The sequence below is a fragment of the Haplochromis burtoni genome, unplaced genomic scaffold (assembly GCF_018398535.1).
Source record: "Haplochromis burtoni strain Fernald_Lab_line unplaced genomic scaffold, NCSU_Asbu1 Contig_43, whole genome shotgun sequence".
In the NCBI taxonomy this organism is placed as follows: Eukaryota; Metazoa; Chordata; class Actinopteri; order Cichliformes; family Cichlidae; genus Haplochromis; species Haplochromis burtoni.
This window is the reverse complement of record NW_024582404.1, coordinates 432,160-454,821: the sequence shown is the minus strand read 5'-3', so window position 1 is coordinate 454,821 and position 22,662 is coordinate 432,160. Positions and strand designations below refer to the sequence as shown.

General features: G+C 39.7%; 1 protein-coding gene across 1 annotated transcript in view; it reads left to right on the top strand.

Annotated features, from left to right (window-relative positions):
- fras1 (Fraser extracellular matrix complex subunit 1) overlaps positions 1–22,662 on the top strand; it is a gene marked incomplete in the record, with an annotated part of 341,960 nt that overhangs the window by 230,734 nt on the left and 88,564 nt on the right. The window contains 4 exon segments of the mRNA XM_042220097.1: positions 12,054–12,213; positions 12,417–12,595; positions 18,248–18,379; positions 20,223–20,322. Coding sequence (XP_042076031.1) covers positions 12,054–12,213; positions 12,417–12,595; positions 18,248–18,379; positions 20,223–20,322 — 571 coding nt within the window.

Sequence of the window (22,662 nt, the reverse complement as noted above, 5' to 3'; positions counted from 1 at the left end):
AATTTAAAAACCTCGTTAGAGAAAGATATTTAATCAAAACTATAACAACATGTAGCACTGTGAATTTCATTGCAATACCAACAGTGAGACTTCTCATTGCTTCCAGTTTCATCTTGCAGCTTGAAAATGACCTCAAAGCCAACATTACTGAGTCCAAGGAACAGCAAGGATGAGAGGACCTGAATGTGAGGTACAGGAAGCAAAGTAAAAATCCAGCATGTGGTCTTTAACCTGGACAGGGGTCGTGCATATATAGAAAACCAGCACAGACACCCAAAGCAAAGGAAGCAAAGCTCAAAAAGTCAAAGAGAGGCACAAAGACATCACTTCGAAACACACAGAAGACAAGACAAACACATGGAGAGGTGTGTCTACCAATCATACTGACTGTACAAAACACAGGAAACAAAACAATGCTGGAAGTAGAATTTACTGAGGCGTATGAACGAGATTTCAAAATAAAACAGGAAGTATTTAAACAGAAACTCCAAACCGTGACAAAGGAGTCCTACAACAGATAATTTGACTCATCGTAGTGCTCAGAGTGGTGCTGTGCAGATTTGATTTCTTCAGTGCACGAGGAATAGTTTACAAGACTCGGAGGTAATTTGTAGAATCATTTACTGGAGCTTGCAAACAAGGAGGACGAGGAGGTCAAACGTTTGTCGTTAAAGGTCATTTCATCGCTGTAATTCTGAGACTTCAGACAGAAACTCTGTTTATTCCTCATACAAAAAGATACTGAAGAAAACAGTAACATAGGGAACACCAAGTAAACAACAACAAAGGCACAAAAAATTATGGAATCGCCACACTTGGAGGATGATCATGCAGCTTAAATTATTTTAATTACTGGCATGTTTTTTCCCAACTTAAGCTGAGGAAAATTCCACTCCATCGACCTGCTACCCTGTATTATACTCAGATACCAGAGAAAGTCCTTAGGCTTCACCTAACACGGCTTTTGTGAGAAAAAGTAGACCTTCTCTTAAATTCCCCATTGAGAGGGATTACATCCAAAGAGTTAATGTCCCTTCCTTCTATTTAAACCATTTTAAGCTATCCAAAATTTAGCATTTATCACCCTGATTTCACTCGACCTGTCCACACAGTGTGCTCTAAAAAGCCGTTACCTGCAGGCGCAGTCTGACCCCCACATGCTTAACCACCGTTACAGAAAGAGCAGGTCAGGCCTCTAAAATCTCAGCCGTCAGTCCTGCTCTTTCATCGCTCCTGGTGAGGGTTTTTTGATGACAAGGATGCAATTATCTTGCAAAAAGCCCTGACCATTGTGACCGAAAGGGGAGCGGAGTGTCTCGCTTGAGACAGATTTGGCATCTGAATTACTAAGCATTAGCACATGCACGCAAGGGGCACAAGCTTCCAATACCTGAGACATCTAGACAGATGAAAGTCAGCGATATTGATGTGTGCATCTCTGCATGTGTCTGCACTTCATTCATTGTACGCAGTCTTAAACTTGAGAGTGAGGATATTATTTTGGAAAGTGATGCCTGGTTTTACAGCAGAAATAAACATCTTTTACAGCATGGTACAAAAAAAGCTCACTATGGCTGATTTCTCCTTTATATCAAATGGTCAGAGTGTTAAATGTTTTTATAACCCAACTGTTTACATTTTATTGAAGCTTGAAGTTGTGTATTATAAACTTTCTGAGGTCCAAACACGTCTAACCTTTGGCTTCTGAAGATTGTTTGGGCCAAGGACATGTTTTCTTTACCACAGAGGGGAAAACAGGGGCCATCATTTACAAAATGAACACTATGTTGTAATAACTAAGATATGCAACCAGTGACTGAGCTCATAATCTCTTGAGAAAAGTGTTTACTGAGTTCGTGTAACAAGTGAGCGGAAATGAGCTCCCATACCTTTCAGATCTGGAGACTAGCCGAGTTTGTTGTTGTTACTTGATAACTTCACCTTCCTGTGTCGAAATAGTCGGGCTCTAAAAAATAAGATTTTTAGTGCACACTATGTGTCATATCTTTAACAAAAGAATTTAAACAACAAGACAAACATCCCACGTCATTTTGTGTAGCATAGAAGACTTTTTCCAGCTCACACAGTCACCACAGTTTGATTTTAGGTGGGCAGCTCTGTTTGTCTGGCTTTGTACAGATGGTACGCTTCAGGCTCAACTCCTCTGCTTTCTCCTCTTCTGTAAATCAATATCATCCAACACACTCACACATACCAGTCTCCATTTACTGTAAAATGTCCTGATGCTGCATTCTGTCATGCATGAGGAAGAGCAGGAGAGTGTGACCGAAAGCTGAACGAATGTCTGTGATTTATGTCAACAGCTTTTGGACGAGTCTCGGCTGCATTGTTGTCCCCACTTCCTCTCTGTTTGATCTACATGAGTACATTACCATAGTAAAGACAGTAGAGGAATGTGAGAAGAGTACCAGATACCACAGTCATTTTTAAAGAAAGAAAGGCCTTATTTATCATGTCTTGTACAGTTGTACGAGGAAGTTTTATATGTTATAACTAAATTCTGAGCCTTAAAAGTTATGGACTTCGTTTTCCAAGTTGATGAACTTAAAAGCAGAAATTTTCAGAATTTCTATTTCTCATTATGTAGAAATTGTTTCGCTTTTTCTTTATTTACAGTATTTTGCAGGTGACGTTGCCCAGGTTGGTTATCAAGGAGTGGTTATGCTAACACTTTGGATAACATTTTTTTGCAAAAATCCATCCTTTATATTAGAGTTTGTGTCCAATGAGCCATACTTTCCTTTTAACGTTCTCTTGAGCAATAAAGCTCCAGGCTTTCTGAACCAATTTGCAGTCCAGTCCTTGCACATGACCATTTTCAGGGGAATTTATGTGTTTGTTTGTTTGTTGAAGCACTTAATAAATGACCCATAAATCATTCAAGCATAAAACAGACGCCTAAGTCAAGGGATGAACTGAATCAAAAAGGGTCTCAGTGGAAAGGTGGCTGTCGAGAAGCCGTTCTTAAGAAGGGAAACTAACAGAACAGACAGAGGTGTGGCAAATTACACAAGAACTGGACTGAAAACCAGTGGCAGCGGGTCTGATGGAGCGATACATTTTTGGTTCAGATCGTTGGCAATATATACAGAGAAGAGCAAGAGAGAGGCATAACACCGAGAACTACAGTGGTGGAGGCTCGGTGATGGTTTAGGGCTAAATTTCAGCCTGTAGTGTTGGAGAGCTCGTTAAAATTGAATTATTAATGCAGAAAAGTACAGATTTTTATCCACCACGCAGTAAAGGAAAGCATATTATTGGCTAATTGGTTTCATTTTTTAGCATGAAAATGATCCCGAAAACGTAGCTGAAGACGACCTTAAGAAATGACAGCATTTAGAATAAAGGTGGTCACACCAAGTATTGGCTTTCAGGCTTGTTGAAATTGTACAAAACCCTGTTTTTACCCTATAATGTATTTCTATTTCTATTTGCACACGTTTCAATAAATTGCTGCATTTGTTTCCCATTTTCCTAGAAAAACACAAAGAAATTGGGTGTGGCTCAAGGCTTTTGCACAGCGCTGTAATAAAACAGTGGCAGACAGCAGTGCAGGACAGTCATGTGTATATCTCCTTTTCTTTGCAAGCTGGCTCACAGTATGCAAGCAACCAAGCAGTTCAATTAATGTCATTATTAACGGTGGTTTTCTGAGATAGTGCAGCATTTCTTTTAGCCTTACAGCGTACACGGCGAGTATTATTGAATACAGTATTATAAAACGCGTTAAAGTGTACGCCTCCAACCAAAATCGCTTTCTTTGACCTTTTCGTGACATATTGAATCAAACAGTTAAGTTGGTAAACATGAACGTGCTGTGTGTAGTTTACTGATGCCTCACAGGATTTCTCTACATATTAAATTTCTACAACAATATACGAGACATGGCTTCACCTAAAGCTAAACACTGAAGGCATCGAGTTGAGGAAGGTTTTTTGTAAATCACAAAATCAAAAGTAGTGATGCACCAGAGAAAATGGAAAGTAGAAACGATCAAAGGCAATAAAAGCCTAAATCCAGAGATAAAGCTCTCAATAAAGACTTCATGAACCTTGACTGCTCCTTCAGCGCCCAAAGATAAAGCCTTGAGTGATTATTAGCTCTGCCTGGATTTTAACAAACTCGGGCCGATGAATCTTTTAATTTTGGAGCGTGGCACTGTGTGGAGTGCTTTGTCCTTCCAGGCCCGCCATCCGGGCAGCAAGAGTAGCTGTCGATGCCAGGGCGTCTCAGGGACAATAGGCTTTCCTGAAAGTTGGATTACGGGGCAGTAAAGCAGGGGACTAATCAGGCTGATAATGACCCTCTGATGGATGGGCTTTCTCCTGATGGAGCCTGAGCTCTGAGCTTTGCTGGGGCTCAGCTGAATAGGAAGCAGGACTCTTGGCTTTCAATTACTGTCTCGGGGAGAACACTTTTAGCCTTTGAAAGACCCTCGGGCTCTTCTGTTCCTCGGCTCAAATGGAAGGGAATTAGTTTTGTTTTTTGGGGGTTTTTTGCTCACCATCCAGCTCTGGAAGCAGATGCGAGCTGCTGAGTTAAGTTTGCAGAAGTACAATTATTTACTTTATTTTCAAATTGTGCTTCAAGTCCATATTCGGCGATTACACCCTGATTTCTTTCTGTTTACATGTTTACTTTTACCAAGAGCTCCATCGCTTTTACTGGACGCGTCACTGAGATCAAATAACAAAAGGTTGCTGATGAGAATTCAGTCTTCATTCGCTGACTTTCACTCGTTGTTTAACAAGCCCATCAGCTCACCCTGTGCACCGCTCACCCAGAGGAATTATGGAAATATGACAGACAACAATGCCATTGTCATCACAACAGCATGACCATCCTGGCGGGCAGCTTGCCAATGTTTTATGGATGACTCCGACTTCATCTGTGGAAAAACATTTATTTCTGTTTTTGTGGATTGTGGCCAAAAGCTTGTTTACGGTCCATCTCAGGCCCCCGGGCTCAAAGTCCTTTAAAGGTCTCGGATTATGCACTTTTTCTGCATCTGTCCTTGTGAATACTGTGGCTGGGGATAAAAAATGTTGTTGACAAAACTGTTTTGTTCTTTTGTTGTAGCACAGTTGTTCGTCTGATGCATGCCGTATTGGCATGGGGAACAAGACTGAATATTCAACCCCTTAAAGGCATAAGAAACATCCTCATTTTATTTAGTTTGCTCATTTTCTTTAGACCTGAGGAGAAAGACCAAGTCTTACGTCACAAAAAGTCAAAATAAATAATGACTCTGCGACAAAATAAGAAGTTTTGTGTTCAAATCTGAGGCATGACGTGACTGGCTGTCACATATGGGACGTTGGCATGTTGTGGTAAATCTTTAAGGTCTCAGCTATAGAAACAAAAAGACTGGCAGTCAGTTAAAAGCTGAGACTATGTTTCCAAGTACAGCCTGGGAACGAAAAAAGAAATCACCCCAATACATGTGGGATGATTTTCAATGTAAGTGTTAAGAAATTAAGGATTTTGTCTTGTTGTACTTGGGTGTGACTATAAAAAGGAATTGATGCAGTGTATACGTTGTTGTCTTCTGTAATATTTTCTGCATTAAACTAGTCTGGAAACCTTGAGAGGACTGCCGCAAAAGTTATATCACAACATGCACCTAAATCTGGCGATGACTTTTTATAGCAATTCATCACTTTTTTCATCACTTTTTTCTGAGATTTACAAAAAAAGTACCTCGGAAAACTTCACTGGAATAAATAAACTCCTCTGGAGCCCTAGCTCTCAGCCATACCTTATTGCAGAGGCATCATTCAAACTTTAAACGGGTCACAAAGCTTCGGGCTTAGTGCCACAGTCACTGTAAGTTTTGTAAAACATTGAGTGTTCTCATTTTTGTAAGCCTGGAGATTATTTCAAGAAAAAATGGCTTTCATATTGTCTCATGGCCAGACCTTTCCTTCTATATATGCAATTTATCCATCAAAATGTGGGCATTTTATGCCCGTTCACCTGATGTTACTCTTGTTCTCATGCTGTCCTCCCAGGACCCCAGCATGAGTAGAGGTCTCTTGTACTTTCCCATTGTAGTGTATATTTCAGTGTTTTTTTTCTGTAACGCTACCGATCTCCGACCTGTATCCCCATGTGATGTCTGGGGGAGGTCCTATTTCACTGCAGGGCAACCTGCACGTGGCGAATAAAGCCTTGATTGATTGATTGATTGATTGATTGTAAGAGAAATCACCTCGACGTGCAGAGTCCTGTCTAAAGAGTCCCTATAGAGTTTCATTAATAAGCAGCTTCCAAAGTCTCCTTCCTGCAAACATGTCAGTGTAAAACACACTAAACAGGTGAACAGTGTGTATTTGTGTGTAAAGTTAAAGGATTTTACTTGGTGCTTGGTGGCCCGTATAATGAACCTGTGAACAATGATCTTAATTTTGTAAGTTATTTATCCCTCAGATTCTCAGTCATGTCCAACATTGATGATCACGTCTGGTTTGAAATGACCAAGATGCCATCCCGGTGGCTACGACCAAGTTTTATATCGAGTCTATGGTTCCACTGTGTGCAGAGCTCTACTTCATATGTTCTGTTTACCTTCGTGTTGGATGAGCGTCCATATGGCACCCGGCAGAATTCAACCAAGGCTCAACCAGTTGTTGCTACAATTACTGATGTGGAGATCGCCTTGAAAATCATTAGTTATTCATGGCTACAGTTACATCATTAAGACAAAAGAACACTCCAGGCAACTCAGAGAAAAGGTTACTGAAAAGTGAAAGTCAAGGGATGGAGAAAAAAAACGTTTCAGAGTCACGGAGGACCGCCTGGAGTTCAGTTATATCTGTCATTATGAAACGAAAGGAGAATGGCGCATGTGTAAATCTGCCCAGAAGGAGACAAGCTGGGGACACCAAGACACCTCTAAAGGAGTTAAAACCTTCAGCAGCCGAAATAGGAGAGATTCTGCATTAGAGCAGGGCGATATGACCAAAAATATTTATCACGGTATACATTTGAAAATTTGCGATAACGATATAACTGACGATATAATTGACACTAGACAAAATACTTTACGACTCCACAACTTTATTAGTGCAAAAAAAAAAATCTATGTATTTTTACTTAAACAAGCAGCTTTTTTTATGTGCATTAAAGTTATATAAACATTTAACAGTGCAAATGCAAATTCCTCGCTGACAGTTTAACCAAAAGGCATTTCCAGTGGAAATTGGCCGACATATCCTCAGCATAACCATGTATAATAGCCACAAAGCTTAAAAAGAGGTTATACACACACAATACGGTAATATTATGTTGAAGCACAGTACGTATCACTCCGCGAGGCTCCTGCCTACAATAGCCGTAATGCTCCAACAATCCATCAAGCATCAACTAAAACATTTGACAGATTTTTGAGCGCCGTGTACATAAAATCGTTTCGAGGTCAGTAAACACAACCAGAATTCATACATCAGGCACACGGGATTATAAGGGGCACTGACGACTTTCAGAAAAATCAAAGGATTAATTTTAAGTGCGTCGTATTTTCCAAACAATACGGTAATAACGACGGCCTGCTAGCATGCGCTACCAAAAATAGTGCTTTGTTGTGTATCTGACAGACGAAAGCTAAACCAGTGCCACACCACTGAAGTTGCAGCATTTTTACAAACCACTTCTGGTTCATCCGTTTCATTCAACGTTACGCTTTCGCCCTTCTCATTCTCCATCGCCGCCATGTGCGTATGTAAACAAAGGCACTGCGCATGCGCGTTTTACCCATATTCTATCGCGATATTTCATTTCCTTATCGTTGCTGAACATTATAGCGGTATTACTGTGAATGGTATGATATGGTCCAGCCCTATTCTGCATACAGTCAGTGTAAACCTTAGCAGAGAGTGACAAAAAGAAAGCTCATATCTCATATTTAATCTCAACTACAATTCCCCCATGGGCATGTGGGACACTCCGAGGTCACAAGTCTAAGAAGTTTCTTCACTTTGATGGGTCTCGATGTTGTATTTTACGCTGCACGTCAACACAAAAACAGCACATGGTGGTGGCAGGATCATGCTGTGGGCTTATTCTTTACAGCAGATCCTGAAAGGCTTATAAGTATACAGGGAGAAATAATGAAACAACATCATAGAAGATCCTGCCAGACAATCTGAGTCAGTCTCAGAGAAGAGATTTAATTTGCACGAGAACAGTGACATAAAATGAACAGCAAACGCTACACAAAAATGCTTTAAGGTCAAAAATGACTGTTTCAAGGTGGCCGAGTCAAAGCCCAGACCTGAAACCTCACAGAGCTTCAGCAGTTTTGAAAAGACGAGTCTAGTCAGATTGTGCTGTCCAGATGTGCAAGCCCATCTGAGCCCTATCCATAAAGGCTCAGTGATGATTGGATGTGACTCGAAGCGGGTGAATGTTTGTGCAGTCACTTATTTTGCATCATAATAATTAACTGCTAATTTTAATTAACAGACAGACAGAAATGTATGCATTGCTCTGTGTATTTGACCAGGAGAAATGTTTAATGTGCTTTAGTGAAGGATGTGAAAACAAAACTTCCTGCTGTAAAATTAATGCTGTTTTATTACTGGCTAACACCCGAATGGTGGGTTCGAAAAATCTGTTTGTGGGAAAACCCTGTCAGTGTGTTAATGCAGTTAATTAATGCAGCCTATTAGAGCAGTCCACTTTTCAGGTATCAAACCTCAAATGTCTTTATTTATGCTGGTTATTTGGAAATTGCAGTTTAATGTTATTGATTTGGCATCATTTCCAGAACTAAATAACAGCCCACTTACCCCCAGAGACAATGAGTCAGTTTAATGAGCAGATTAATGAGTAGATCCTGACTATGGAGGTCTGTCTCTAACCTACTTTAAAACCCGTTTGTTTAGTTCGTCCTCTCAGGTGTTTTCTCAGTATTTCACCTTCTCTGTACTTTGTCAGTTTGTGAATTATGCTACGTAAATCTAATTTCTTTACTCCCAGAGGTCAAAAGCAATGAAACTTCCATGAGCATGTCATTTTCTTTGCACCTGTCTGAAAGAGATTAGATTGTCTGTCTACCTAATGAGGCAACGCAAATCTCACATGGAAAAAAACTAATTAGATTTGTGTATTATCCAAGAAAAAATGGGAAATTTACAACCTGGAGTGCAGCTGCAGGTCAGAGAACGTTAGACATCTGGGGATATTAGCCATGATTCCAAACAGGCACCTTTGATCGGTTTTATTTTGAAAAGCGTGCTGCTTCTGGGTATGAATGTCCTTGAGAGACCTTGATGTTCAGCCTGAGAGTTTGATAATCTCGTGGATGATGTGGGCTGTGAGCTAACAGCCTGCCGTACTGACTTATGTGTTTTCTCTTCCTGATCTGTGATTCTTTGCCTTCTGCTGCCACACTAAAATAATGTGAATTGGATCAAGCAGGCGGCAGGCAGAGGAGCCACAGATGGTCAGCAGGTTGTTATCTTCAAACACAGAGACCCACATTCAGCATCGCACACCTGTGTGCACTCTTGTAATGCATTACCACCTACTGCCACAGTGTTTATGCCACTGATATGCTGATTATCCCCTGCAGTAAATAGCCAGGTGTGTGTGTGTGTTTGTTGTGATTAAAGCCTAAGAAAACCTCTAAACTTCCTAAAATAAACCTGATACTGAAGTAATGTGACTGTTTAACTCTCTGAGATCCAAGTACCCCTCACCCTAATAGTACCAGATTATTCAGATTATGCATTTTCTTCTGCTTTCTCTTTAACTTTTCCCACCATTTTTAGTTCTTTCTCCCACAATGCATTTCACACTTTATAAATGACACGCTGTACCATATTTTTATATGTATTTTTTTACAGTGTAGCTATAGTATTTAATATTATATGTAGTGTGGTTTTATTAATGTATGTGAGAAAGCATAGTTGTGCCTCCTCAGCTGAAAATAATGTAAAATTACTTGTAGAATTTGACCCATAAACGCCTGTACTGTGCAGGTAATTTCTATAAATATAAACCTTATAATCAAATGCATAATTTATTGCTTATGTTAACGTATATCCATGATGTCTATCTTTTCTAGACATCCGAGAAGTGTGTCATATCTGTTTTTATTTAGACAGCGGCATGACACAGTGAGCAAGAGGTCTAGTTTCAAAACCTCCCCGACAGCAGGAATTGTCTTTGTTGAAATGCCCTCAGGCGATATTGACTCATCCACCAACTCTGTGTGCTCTCTATAGCTAATCCTGCTCTTTGTTCTCCTGGAGGGGGGGGAACTCTGTCGTGGATCAATAAATCATCACAAAAATAAGTCTGATTGTGAAGTTGAGCTGAAACTTCTCAAACAAAGAAAACACATATTGAGGTTTTTTGGAGCTCAGGGTAGACTCACTGCACTCAGGTGATGCTGAAGCTGGCAGACAACTTCACGAAAGGCTCACAAACTTGATTTCAGGACAGATGTGGATTAAAAGAAGCCAAACAGTAAAGTGAGACTGGCATCGAGCTGCATCTGAGGATGAAAATTAACTGACACTTATCATATTGTATAGTTTACTGTGTCTGAAAGCTAATTTAATGTAAACGAACGTGATGCCGCTGCACCTGTTTAAAGTTTTACATAAGACCTCCAGTAAATACCTGGCGTCTGTGAAGATTTCAATGGTAATCAGCGGATAATGTATTTCATTTATTTATGGTGAGTGGGATTGGATCCCCCATAACTGTGTTTTCAGTCTTACAGTGTTCTGGAGAAATCCACCATTAGATGGTCGTTAGAAATGGATGGATGGATGTTGTCCTTCCAAAATTTCGAGTTACAAACAGAAATTTACAGAAGCAGTAAGACAACTCATAAAAGCACAGGTTTATCATCCACTGAGCGTAGTGTGCAGCCCACATTCAGCTTCGCAGATATGCTGAATATGTAAGTTGCACTAATTAAGCTTCTTAAGCCAGTTTATAGTTCCTGCTCGGCTGCAAGCTGCTTTGCAAGCCACCTCCAAAAAAGATCCTCCTTTTGATGCGATGTTTTATTGTTGCCATCCCCGTTTTATGCTTCCCATTTATGCATGCTTTTGGTTACATTGGCAACTCCAAACTGGGAGCCCAGTTCAGTCGTCACCTTAAAATTGTAAATTAACCTCACTGGTAATTAATTTGAACAAAATACAACTTGGTGTTACTAAAAGCCTGAGACGAGGAGATTATTGACTGACCACTTTCCCAAACATTCATTTCTACCTTTGCATTAAAACTCTTACTGGACGATGCTGAAGGCAACAAATGAAAACACCTGGGTTGGTGACAGCTATCTTAAGTGTAACAGTTAGTTGGTGGATACTTCCTAAACTGTAAATAAACTTTTACTTTGAAGGACATGTCAACATCAAGGTCTCAACAGAACGTACCAAATGTAGAAGTGCAGATACAGATACTAATTTAATGATTTCAGTCAGCTTGAACATCTATTATGAAGAACACAGAGAAACATAAAGGGTAAAAAATGAGCTTGTTGTAGACATGTGACTTTGCCTGTGAAAAAATGAATATGAACATGGTGAAAGAAATCGCTCAGAAATAAGTTGGAATAGTTTCTATTGAGCGCTCCAATAGATTTTGTTGTTTAATTCTATTCATCGAGCTATAAGCAAATATTAGATGGCTCGTGTCCAAGCCATAGAGAGAATAAAGGTGGTGTAAACGTGGAATTTAGTGAATAAATATAATCGTCATTAACATGAAATCATTATCATCATTAAATTAAGATAAATAAACACCACTCGAATAAAGAAATCCAGAAATAACATGTGGGATGACGGCAACGCCTGAACAGAAGCTCCGACTCAATTTATTGTATTTACCACCGCATTCGGTTTCAGAGGACGTGTGGGGACGTCCCAGAACTGAAGTAAAGCAACAAATATAAATTAGAGTACATGGAAATTACTTCTGTGGGCTTTAATGTTTCCCACAGAGATAATGTTAAACTATTTGAAATTCATTTTGATTAATTTGATGTGTGTGTGTTTGTTACTTTTCAGCCTGGAGACTCTCCTCACATGCAGTCCATCCCAGTGACCTGGGTGAAAGAGGGAGGCATGGTGCGACTCGATAAAAAGTACCTGCAGACAGACTTCAAAGGAGTCAGCACTGATAACATTGTCTACAGCATCCTCCCCTCAGAGGGCCAACCCAAATATGGTACCTTAACACTCAGTGACACTTTCCTTTAATATTTCCAAACAAGCTGTTTTATCTGCTGAATGATTGTAATATTGTAGATTTTCCAACAGTTAGTACATAATTAATTTCAAATGTAATTTCTAAACTTTATTAAACATAAATTTTAACTCTAATTTTGCTTTTAAGGTAAATATAACATCTTACTCACCTTCTCCGTCCAGGTGAGGTGTTGCTGGTGTCCATGCCGGCTGACGCCCCCCCAGAGGGTTGGCTTCCCTCGCTAACAGATGACCGCAGCTTTACAGCAACGACTTCCTTCACGCAGCAAGACGTGAACGACGGCGCGGTCTGGTACCGCCACTTTGGCACCGGCAGCAGCGGTGACTCCTTCCTGTTCCAGGTCAGTGCTGATGCACCCTGTCCACAGAGGACCAGTTTCACACATGCCCTTGTTTTGGCTCCTGGCAGCTGAGATGAAAAGATTATGTTTGAGTTTAAAGCATGAAACATTTATACAGGTGACAGATTAAAGGAAAAAACCTCTAACTCCTGCAGGGAGAGCATACAGCTCTATTAGAGCTCTATCCACAGTGTCTTATTGTTTTGTATACAAAACTGAAACAAAGAAAGCTGCACCGTCAAAACTGAAAGTGAACAGAAAACCAACTCGAACCATCACAGATTTCTTCTTTTATTATGAAGTTGTTGCAAAGCAAAACCATCAAGTGTCAAAACTTTAAGTAAACAAAATGCAGATGCAATAAAACATGATTAATACAATGTAACAACAAAACATATTTACACGTTTATAACACATAAAATATGACTTTCATTATTTTCTGGATATTTATGTTGAACATGACTAAAATTTTAGATGGTAAGGTCATATTATGTAAGCCAGAGTGGATAATAATGTGGTCATCTCAGGCATAAGACACACCCATCTGTCATTCAAACCTTCTGTTTGTGAAGGGTAGCCAATCAGAAGAAAGCTGGCTTAAAGGACTGTATAAAGCAGCTGAACCCAGTTTAAGTCAAATAGGGATTATTTTTGAACTGAACTGCGGGGGTTGAGATATTTTTGCCACTGACTTTGTGCTAATACCACAGCAAGGTATCAATATTTTCCAAAACCCGATAAAAGATGATGAATATGAACTGCGCCGTGAGATGAAACTTCAGGGGGATAAGAAACAAGAAATGGAGATGATGACAGGCACACATTTTGCCACATTTTCCTTGTAATATTTTTGCTTTTGCGGCCTTGTTCTCTGTTGTGTTTCTCTGTGTTTATCTCTTCTCTCCTTTGGAAACCAAAAGTCTCCAACCTTTCCAACATCTCTCCCTCCAGCTCGTCTTTCACCACTTACCGCCTCTGCTCTTCTCTTCTTTATTCTTGTAACCGTTTGAGACTGTGTGGTTTATAGGATGCTATAAAAATGTTCTTTGCTTTTTATTTGAGAAAGTACAGCCTGCTTATCATTCAGCATTTGTTTTATGCACCAAACACTCCACTACTGGTTTAGTGTCTGTTAATGCAGCCGGCATTTTGGCTGGATTTATGCCTCCTGGTTTGTTTCCCTCTTTCCTCGTTCCAGTTTTTTCATTGCAGATTTCTTCCCCCTCTTTTCAAACTTTCCGTGTGAAGCATAGGCACTTAAAATCCACCCACAGTGGCCTATCTCAATTAGCGTTAATGACACCAAATTACACTGAAATTGTTTTCAAATTCAAGACAATTGCACTAAAACCGATGGCGCATTCATCACACCACGGTTAGAGTGTTTTCACGCCAGCCTCGGCTTCACATCACCTCCATTAGAAAAACAAAAGAGGCAGCCAAAAGCTTGTAGCTACATCTAATCATCCCTCACACTCCGTCCAACCCCTCACATTTTGGCTTCATCCATCAGAGTAGATGCATTTCAATTTACACAGTGCTCAATTCAAATTAAATTCGAAAGTGTCTCATCATTTCTCCGGGAAGTGGTGAAGACGTGACATAGAGAAGCGAAACCCATCATCGGTGCGGTTTGTTAAAGGTAGCGATTAAACTTGACGGCTTGTCAGGGTGGTATTATTGTCCTCCTCTGGATTTTTATCAAAAGCATGCGATGCCTTCTTGGAATGGGTTGATTTGAAATTCACTTTGGTTCTGCAACTCTGGGCTCTGCAGCAGAACGGAGGGTGCTCAGCAGCATTCTGCACATAAATCATAAACCACGTTCAAACCAGACGGATCGGGATCTGTGCCCCTGCAACTTTTTCCTCTCATGCTTGACTTTTATGTTGTTGTTTGGAAGCTGAGGAGTATCTTAAGCGGTTTATCAGGTTTGTTAATGGGAAGATAACAGACAGCTATGTTACAATCACAGTAAGTAGACGGCTCCAAAAACAATTTAAAAGATTTATTGACAAGTTATTTATCTTTCTTTAAGCAGGAAAATATGACTGTTGAGATTAAAAGAAAAAAAAGAAAAGTGTGCAGCAGTACAGTCAATAGTTGTTGCATAAACTAAATACATACACAGATACACACAGTTTCAGAAACCACCGAACTGCCTGCACTAAATGTCTACGCCCTGTCCTGTGGGTGCTGGACTGACAGAAGCCCATCTGGGCCCCGTGGGCTAAAGCCCTGCCACTAAACCCTCACCCTGAAGCCATACCCCGCATCTGGCTCCAGGTGAGGTCCCAGTAGCCCTGTCTCATGCACAGTACAGGATTATAAATCAGTTATAATCAGAGGCCATTTGAAGTCATGCAAATTTCAACGCATTTTTCCAAATTAGGCTCAAATTTAAAGACAAACATAAGGAACGAGTCTTGGGACTGAAGACAGTAACTTCACACTTGAATGATTGCTCAATTGTATGTTTAAATTCAATGCGGAGCCACTGAGTCACCATTTAATCATTCTCAGGGAAAGTTAAAAGTCATGTTCAATAAGGACAAATCCTTTGATTTTGACAAACAGTCACACGGGCTGCATTAGTTTTAATGTGAGGATGTGGAGAAATTGTGAAATGACTCATGCAGAGAGACTCATCCACATCCATCACCCGAAATACTCAATCTAAAGGACAAAGGTTAAAGCGCTTGTCATTATTGTATGCTGAGCAGAGAGGGGAAATTCATTTTTCTTTTACATCATCTTTTTCTTTTGTATAAAACTAAAAGATTTAAGACAATATGTGAATAAAACGCAAGGAAAGTGCATGTTTTAAGAAAATGGTAATTATTAGAACTACAACAGATGTTGATTGATGAGAACCAGGTTGTAGAAAATCAATTTTAACTCTCAGACTAAAGTTACGATAAAATGAAACAAATAAAGAGAAACTGTAACAGTAAATCTGCCAATTTCATGTGAAGCTACAAATGAGCCTGCAAGACATTCCTGATTTTATCAATGCCAATTGTCACTTTATTTCAAATATTTTGTCTTCCTGTGTGCTCTTGTGCCTTGTTTTCTTTTCTTTTCTTTCATGACCCCAAAATCCTGGAAAACACCCTGCTTACCTTACCGTTCTCTTTTAACTGACACGAATGGGTTTTTTTCTTCCTACAAAAAGTCCATATTAATTTTTGATGTGTATTCCCGTTGCATGGAGGTCCTAAATTTTATTTAAAGTGGTATTAAAAGGTCTTAAATTTAACGTGTAGCAGTCCTGCAGTATTCTGGCAGCGATAAAGCTGCTGAACCTTTCTTTGGAAGTCTCATGGATTGGATTTTAAACCTTATGAAGATTATAAAATAGGGTATGTCTTTTTATGTTGAAGCAAATCAACATGATCAATAATTTTCTGCAGCAGCACCAGCTTCAATAAATCCAGCTGACTCAACACTGCCTCTCATGACAATACATTATTTGTGATTGGTGCCGCTGACTCCAGGCTTCATGCTGCTCCTACATTACTTCTGACTGACAAAGCTGACTACAGGTTCTTGAACTTTCCTTCCTGCAAATGCCACTGATGTGACAGGAACAAGCTGCAGCGGAATAAGTAAGTGGGGACAGAAATTGGCTTTTAGAATGAACAGCCAAGGCTTCTGCCTCTGCATGTCTATCAGGGGACTAAACAATTTATGGCTACATACGTTAGAGGGCTCGAGTAAGACAACAGTGCATTCGCTTAAAAGTTTTCAAAAGTGTTGCGTCAGCAGACAGGAAGAGAGCTAAATTTCAAATCTGGTTTTGTTCCAGTGAAGAACACAGAGACGATTAGACTTATCCACTATCATCTTTCTCTATTTAGCAATTCAATTAGGGTAATCTTAAATTCTAATTGAAACAATCAGCTGCTTCATAAACACGCAGAGAGGTCAAAGGTTATAGACTGAACTGACTAACAAAGACACAGATACTTATACATAAAGTACTGTAATTAAATACCAAAAGTAAGGGACAGATTTCAACACAGTGAGCTGTAATATAATTCAAATAATTCAAAAAGTATACCAACAGCGACTCGAGCATCAATCAAAGTGGCCAAGCCTCTAACTCCAGTTTTCATATGGATGACCTTTAGTTTTGAAAGGATATTAGAGAGAGAGAGAGTCAGGGGGAGTGACGCACAGAAAATGGTCCAGGGAAGACTTGCTCATCAGGCCTTTGCAGGCTGTGAGCATGTGGGCTATCTGTTCTCAACCAGGTGAGCAGCGCCTACAACTGTTTCATTTCAACAAAGTAACTGTATTCTGTTTAACGGTAACTGTAACGGAATACAGTTACTCATTTTTTGTATTTTACACACGTAAAGCTGATGCTAAATTCCGTTACTCCCCAACACTGAACATATATGACACTAAATAAAACCCAAGGATGCAAAATCACCAAAGCATAGATTAAAATGTTACCATATAACATATTAAACAAACATCAAATATGTCTTTAGAACTAAAATGCAAACGCAGAAACAAAATGACTGAAACACAGACAATAATGCTGAACCACTTTTCATTTTGCTTAGCCGAAAAAAATTTATACAAAAGTCAAATAAGTGCAAATGTAATTACAAGTACGCTTACTACACCACAGAGTAAATATCTCTGACATCACACATCCTAAACCAGATCTTTAGCCTGAAGTTCTAAAGTTTGTATTCATCAATGCAACAACATGATTGGCTCCTACGTTTCCTGGTTCAGCTGCTGATTGGCTCTCAGACGTGGAACGACCACCATCTTCAGCATTTCAGGATTTTCCCTCAGATTTCATTTCAGGCTTCTTTGACTGTTTTATAAAGTCTGTGATATACGGGTGTTATTTTACCCACTGAATATTTTCCTTGCAACACAAACAGTAACTGCACGTGAGGTGACATTTCCACAGTTTTTCAGTATGAGAGATGACAAATTATTTTTAATTTGTAAGTGATTACTTTAAGTTTTTACTTCACAGACACATCAGCCTGAAGCATACGTTGAGAAACAGAACAGCTGTCCACTGCTGTCAACACAAAGAGCAACATGCTCCTTAACAAAAACTCTCAGAGGCTCCATCTGCGTCCTTTTTTAAAAGTCTTGAAACACGTTTAGTGTGGATTTCAGAACATCGTTTAAGAGCAAACAGCAGTGGCGTGGCTTCAGAGTAATAACTGCTCCAATGCTGAAAGAAAAACGAAAACACGAGCTGAATTTTACTCAGATCGACGTCTCTTTTTTAATATTCTCACGGTGTAGGCAGTGATTTATGAAAAGAAGCACACTGAGTCTCTGTGGCTCGTTCCTGCAGTGCAGCCTGATGCCAGGCTCACTTTATGTTCCTGTTCAGTTATTAGACTGCAGCTTGTTTTCATCAAAGCGGTTGTGTCTTACTTCTGGTGGTTCTCAGGAGTATGTCATCAGCTGTGTCACTCAGAAATTAATTATAATATGCCTTTGCAGTGGAAAAACAAGACATTGTTTCAGCTGGTATGCTGCAGATTGAGACTTAAGGCTTTTCAAGCCTTACAGTGAGCAGAGGCAGACTAAGGATGCTGAGGTGGATGGAGTTTGTTGAAGATGCGGCTCTCATATAGGAGGCTGTGTACCTGTTTGTCTGTGCAGGTTTCCACAGAGGCAGAACCAGTCGTTCAGAGCGATGCTCAGACCTTCACCATAGGAGTCATGCCTCAGATCCCAGGATTCCCACAACTGGCCCCCGACTGCGACCTACAGATCACGGTGAGAGGAAAACACGCAAAAAGACACCATGATGGAAGCCATGACATGCTGTATGAAAGTCTTAGAAAACAATGGCTTCAACAACAGATGATGTTGTTATTGTCAATTATACAGCTACTATAATGCACATTCTTTTTTTAATTTACTCTGTAGACCCATTTATTGTATTATATTCTGCTTTTTACATGAAAATGTCACATTTAGATTTTCACCTCTTAAGCCATTTTATTTTATTGTTCACTGTTTTGACTGCTGTAACAGTAAAATACATTTTTTCTTATTTTGCACTAAACTACATGATTATTTGTGAAAACTCAGCAATAGTTTTGACTGTGAATAACCATCAGCTGATCTTTTTTGGTTTCTAGTCTGAAGTAAAAAACAGATCCGAAGTCAAAGTCGCTTTACTGTCAGCTGCCTGTCCTCAGACATCGCCCTGACATCCTTTCTGTATAATTTCCTGTTAAACAAACCCCCCAAAAATGTTGCTTTTGAGAAGATTAAGGAACTTATGAGAAGATGCTTAGCGACCAGAGAGACTGGTGACCTTTCACCCTGAAATCTGTTTCTCATTCCACTGAGCTGAGTGACCTTGACCATTTATACATAAATAAATGTGCAATCTGCTGTATATTGTTCATTGGATGTAGGTTCAGCTACAGAAAGGTTGACTGGGGAGATAATTCAGCAAAATCCATGTTTAAAACTCGACTGTGTAAAGTTCATTTATAAAGTCTCGTACTCGACACAGCGTTGATTAAAAAAGGAGACATTAGAGTGGCTGCAAGAATTAGCGACTCGGACGGCATATTAGAGCTTTTGAAGGTAATAAGAAAATGTAAGTGGTCTGGGGAGTGCTTGTAGTTTTTGGAGGGAAAAAACCTTCAGATTTTGAGATTAAAGTAATAAATTTGTGAGGGGAAAAATGACAGGAAATGTAAGAGAATAAAACTCATAAATATGTGAGTTTTTTTCTCGTACATTTGTAAGAGAAAACTTCAGAAATTTTAAAGAAAGGAGCTCATAAATTTACAAGAGAAAAGATCACAGTGAGGATGAGAAAATGAGAAAAAAAATGATTTATGATAAATGGAAATTAATTCACATATTTCAACTTCTGGGACCAATAAATCATACAAATCATTTCTAAACACCAACTGTGCTCTTTTCAACCACATTATTTCAGCCACAACATCAAATCACCAACTCGCTTTCATTGTGGCGAGTCCAGGATGGAGTCGTCCTCCATCAGGGTGTGAGACGATAGAGACGAGCATGTGGGGAATATCTATAAAGTGCAAATCCAAACAAACGTAACATCAATATTTAAGATTGATTTTATTTATGAGGAGAGAAAAAAACAAATTTATAAGAAGAAACTTACAAATTAGTCCAAGAATTCCCACTAATAGATTGCAGTGTCGCCAAAACGACTACACACATCCAGGTTGTCCTGTTAGTCACACAACAATTAGTTACAATTACAATTCGTTTTTTAAGTATTCCTCTGAATAATTTGGGGTTTTTTTTTAATTGTGAAGTGGCTTTGGTGACATTATCCTGTATTAGTGGGTTTGTTTTGACACATTTTTGAGTTTCACTGTGAAAAGGGAGCAGCCAAAAGTTTTTTCTTGCATCTTACAACTTTTTTAGTTTTTTTCCAGGTGAAATGCTTTCGATCCTAAAGAGACTCCTTCTTATGTTTGTGGCTGTCTTCTCTATTTCTGCCTAGAAATAGAGGATATAGAAGCTTACCTCGTTTCTCACCTTAATGTGTGTGTGTGTGTGTGTGTGTGTGTGTGTGTGTGTGTGTGAGAGTGTGTGTGTTGTGTGTGTTGTCTTGTCTGTGTGTGCGCAGGTGACAGAGATAACGCCTTCAGCGCTGTCCTTCGTCGACTCTGAGACTCCCAGCGAGAAGCTCGTCTACAGTATCACCAAACCTCTACCATCGGGACAAGGTCAGCCACACACACACTGAGACTCCCAGCGAGAAGCTCGTCTACAGTATCACCAAACCTCTACCATCGGGACAAGGTCAGCCACACACACACTCGTGCAGCTTTTCCCTCATAATGTGGAAAAGATTAACAGGATTAAAATCTAACTCCTGTCAGGGGGTAGGAGCCTTATAACTAGATACAGTGGGTAGGTTTCTGAGTTCATGTTTGATTTTCAGCTCAGAGCTGGAGAGGGAGAAGTTAAAGTGTCAAGAAGTTATACTGTTTCTCATTAATTATCACTTAAATAGTCACAAGTCAGGTGCTGTTAATCCACAATTTGGTGGGATGGAGCGGTGCAATGAGGCAAAGGTTTCTTCCTGTTTTTTTGGGGGGGTTGTTATAAAACTGGAAAACTCTTTGCATCCAGAACATCTGTGGAAAAATGCAAATAGAGATGAACTGCTCTGTGCCATATTCGACTGGAGATAGACACCTTACAGCCAAATTTTGGTCAGACACATAATCCACATGGTAGTGCTGTCATATCAAAATTAGACATGATTAGACTAAATTATGTGTCACAGAAAATGAGCCAATTTACCGAGGCTGCAAAAACATAACCAAACAGACGTGAAATGCACAGAGAGACAGAGTAAAAGGTTCCTTAGCAAAGCATACTGGGATGCCTGGACTGTGTATGCACACAGAAGGCTGATTAGTGATAACCACAGCTGGGGAATGAGACACAGGCACAAACAATCAGGACACAAATGAAAACCCAAATCAACACAAGAGGAAACTAGCTGTCTGAATAAAACAGGAAGAGAGCTACGACCCCAACTGAAACAAAAAAGACACGGAAATATAAACGAACTAACTGAGGGGGAGAATGCAGAAATTGAAGAATTCACAACTACCCCAACACATGAAGCAGAACTTCATAATCCAGGCACACTAAAGCTCAGAATACTAGAATAACAATGAATCAAAACACGAGCCTGCAAAACAGAAATGTGATGACCAAAACCACAAAAAATGAAATTTAGTATTGATGAGAATAAACCAAAAATGTAAAGCAGCTGTGAGAATGGACAGAAAACTACAGCAAATCATGAGAGGAAGCACCAAGGCTCAGAGTTTTTACCTGAGATGTGCAAATAGGTAGAGAACAGGAGTTTTATACTTGTCTGGAAGTCTTACATTATCTAAAATGAGGGCTAAGTACAGTCACATCTTTTGGTATTAGAGGATAACAGAGCACTGCAGACAAGCTTGTCTTGTTCTTTCTGAGTAAGCCATTACTTCTTGTTAATTTCTTATTTGCAGAGGCATCAAATATTTGCTGAGGAGTTGAAATGTTGTCACATTTTATTATTGGTGCATAATGCATGAGGTTGTTACAGAGTTATTTGTACCTTGATAGAAGAAAACGTTACTTTCCTGCAGGTTGAGACCTCGTAGTGCTCAGTGGAAGTTACTCTGGGGAGGCTATCAGGACATCACATCCTTGTTTGTTTATCACACGGTTAATTTGTCGTTTGATCAAAGAAGTAGGTTAAAATATACAACTGATCATGTTTTTTTATGACTTGTCACCCAAAATATTCCTTTAAAATGTTGACCTTTATTTCATGTTGTGTTTAATAACGAGGAACGGGGGAAAATAGGAACAAAGTACATGCACATCATGTTACGACACGCTTCTCTTGTAATGTGTCCAAATTAGTCTCCAAGAAAGTCATTTTCCCTAGAGTGGTTTTAGCTTTGGATAGTGGCATCCTTCCAATCCCATTTTCTGCCAATTATCCGGATCAGTTTGCAGGGATAGCAGTCAAAGCAGAGATGCCCGCACCTCCCTCTCACCAGGCACCTCCTCTAGCTGCTCGGGGGGATATCCAGCCAGCTGAGAGATGCAATCTCTCCGTTGCCTGAAGCACCTCATCCAAGAGGCTGGACCACCTGAACCACCTCAGCTGGCTGTTTTCGATGTGGAGCAGCAGCTCTAATCTCTACCAGCAGTCTTGGTTTTGTTCCCAGCTCGCAACAGTAGGCGAGCGTTGCAGTGTACATGGACCAGTACATCAACACAGACTCGTACTGCAGCCATATCATTTATATCACACCTGGATCTGTGGTCATATGACCTGATGTGGTTTAAGTGGCCTCATTTCAGTTTCAGCAAGTGAACCAACTGTGTAAAGGCTTATTGAATGTGTTACCCACCAACCTCAGTGTTTAACTCACTATTTTAAAGGCTAATCCAGATATAATTTAGTGTGTTACAGCACAAGTGTTGTATACTTTAGAATGAACAGCAGTGTATTAGATCATAATTTATGTGTAAGGAACCTTATGAGG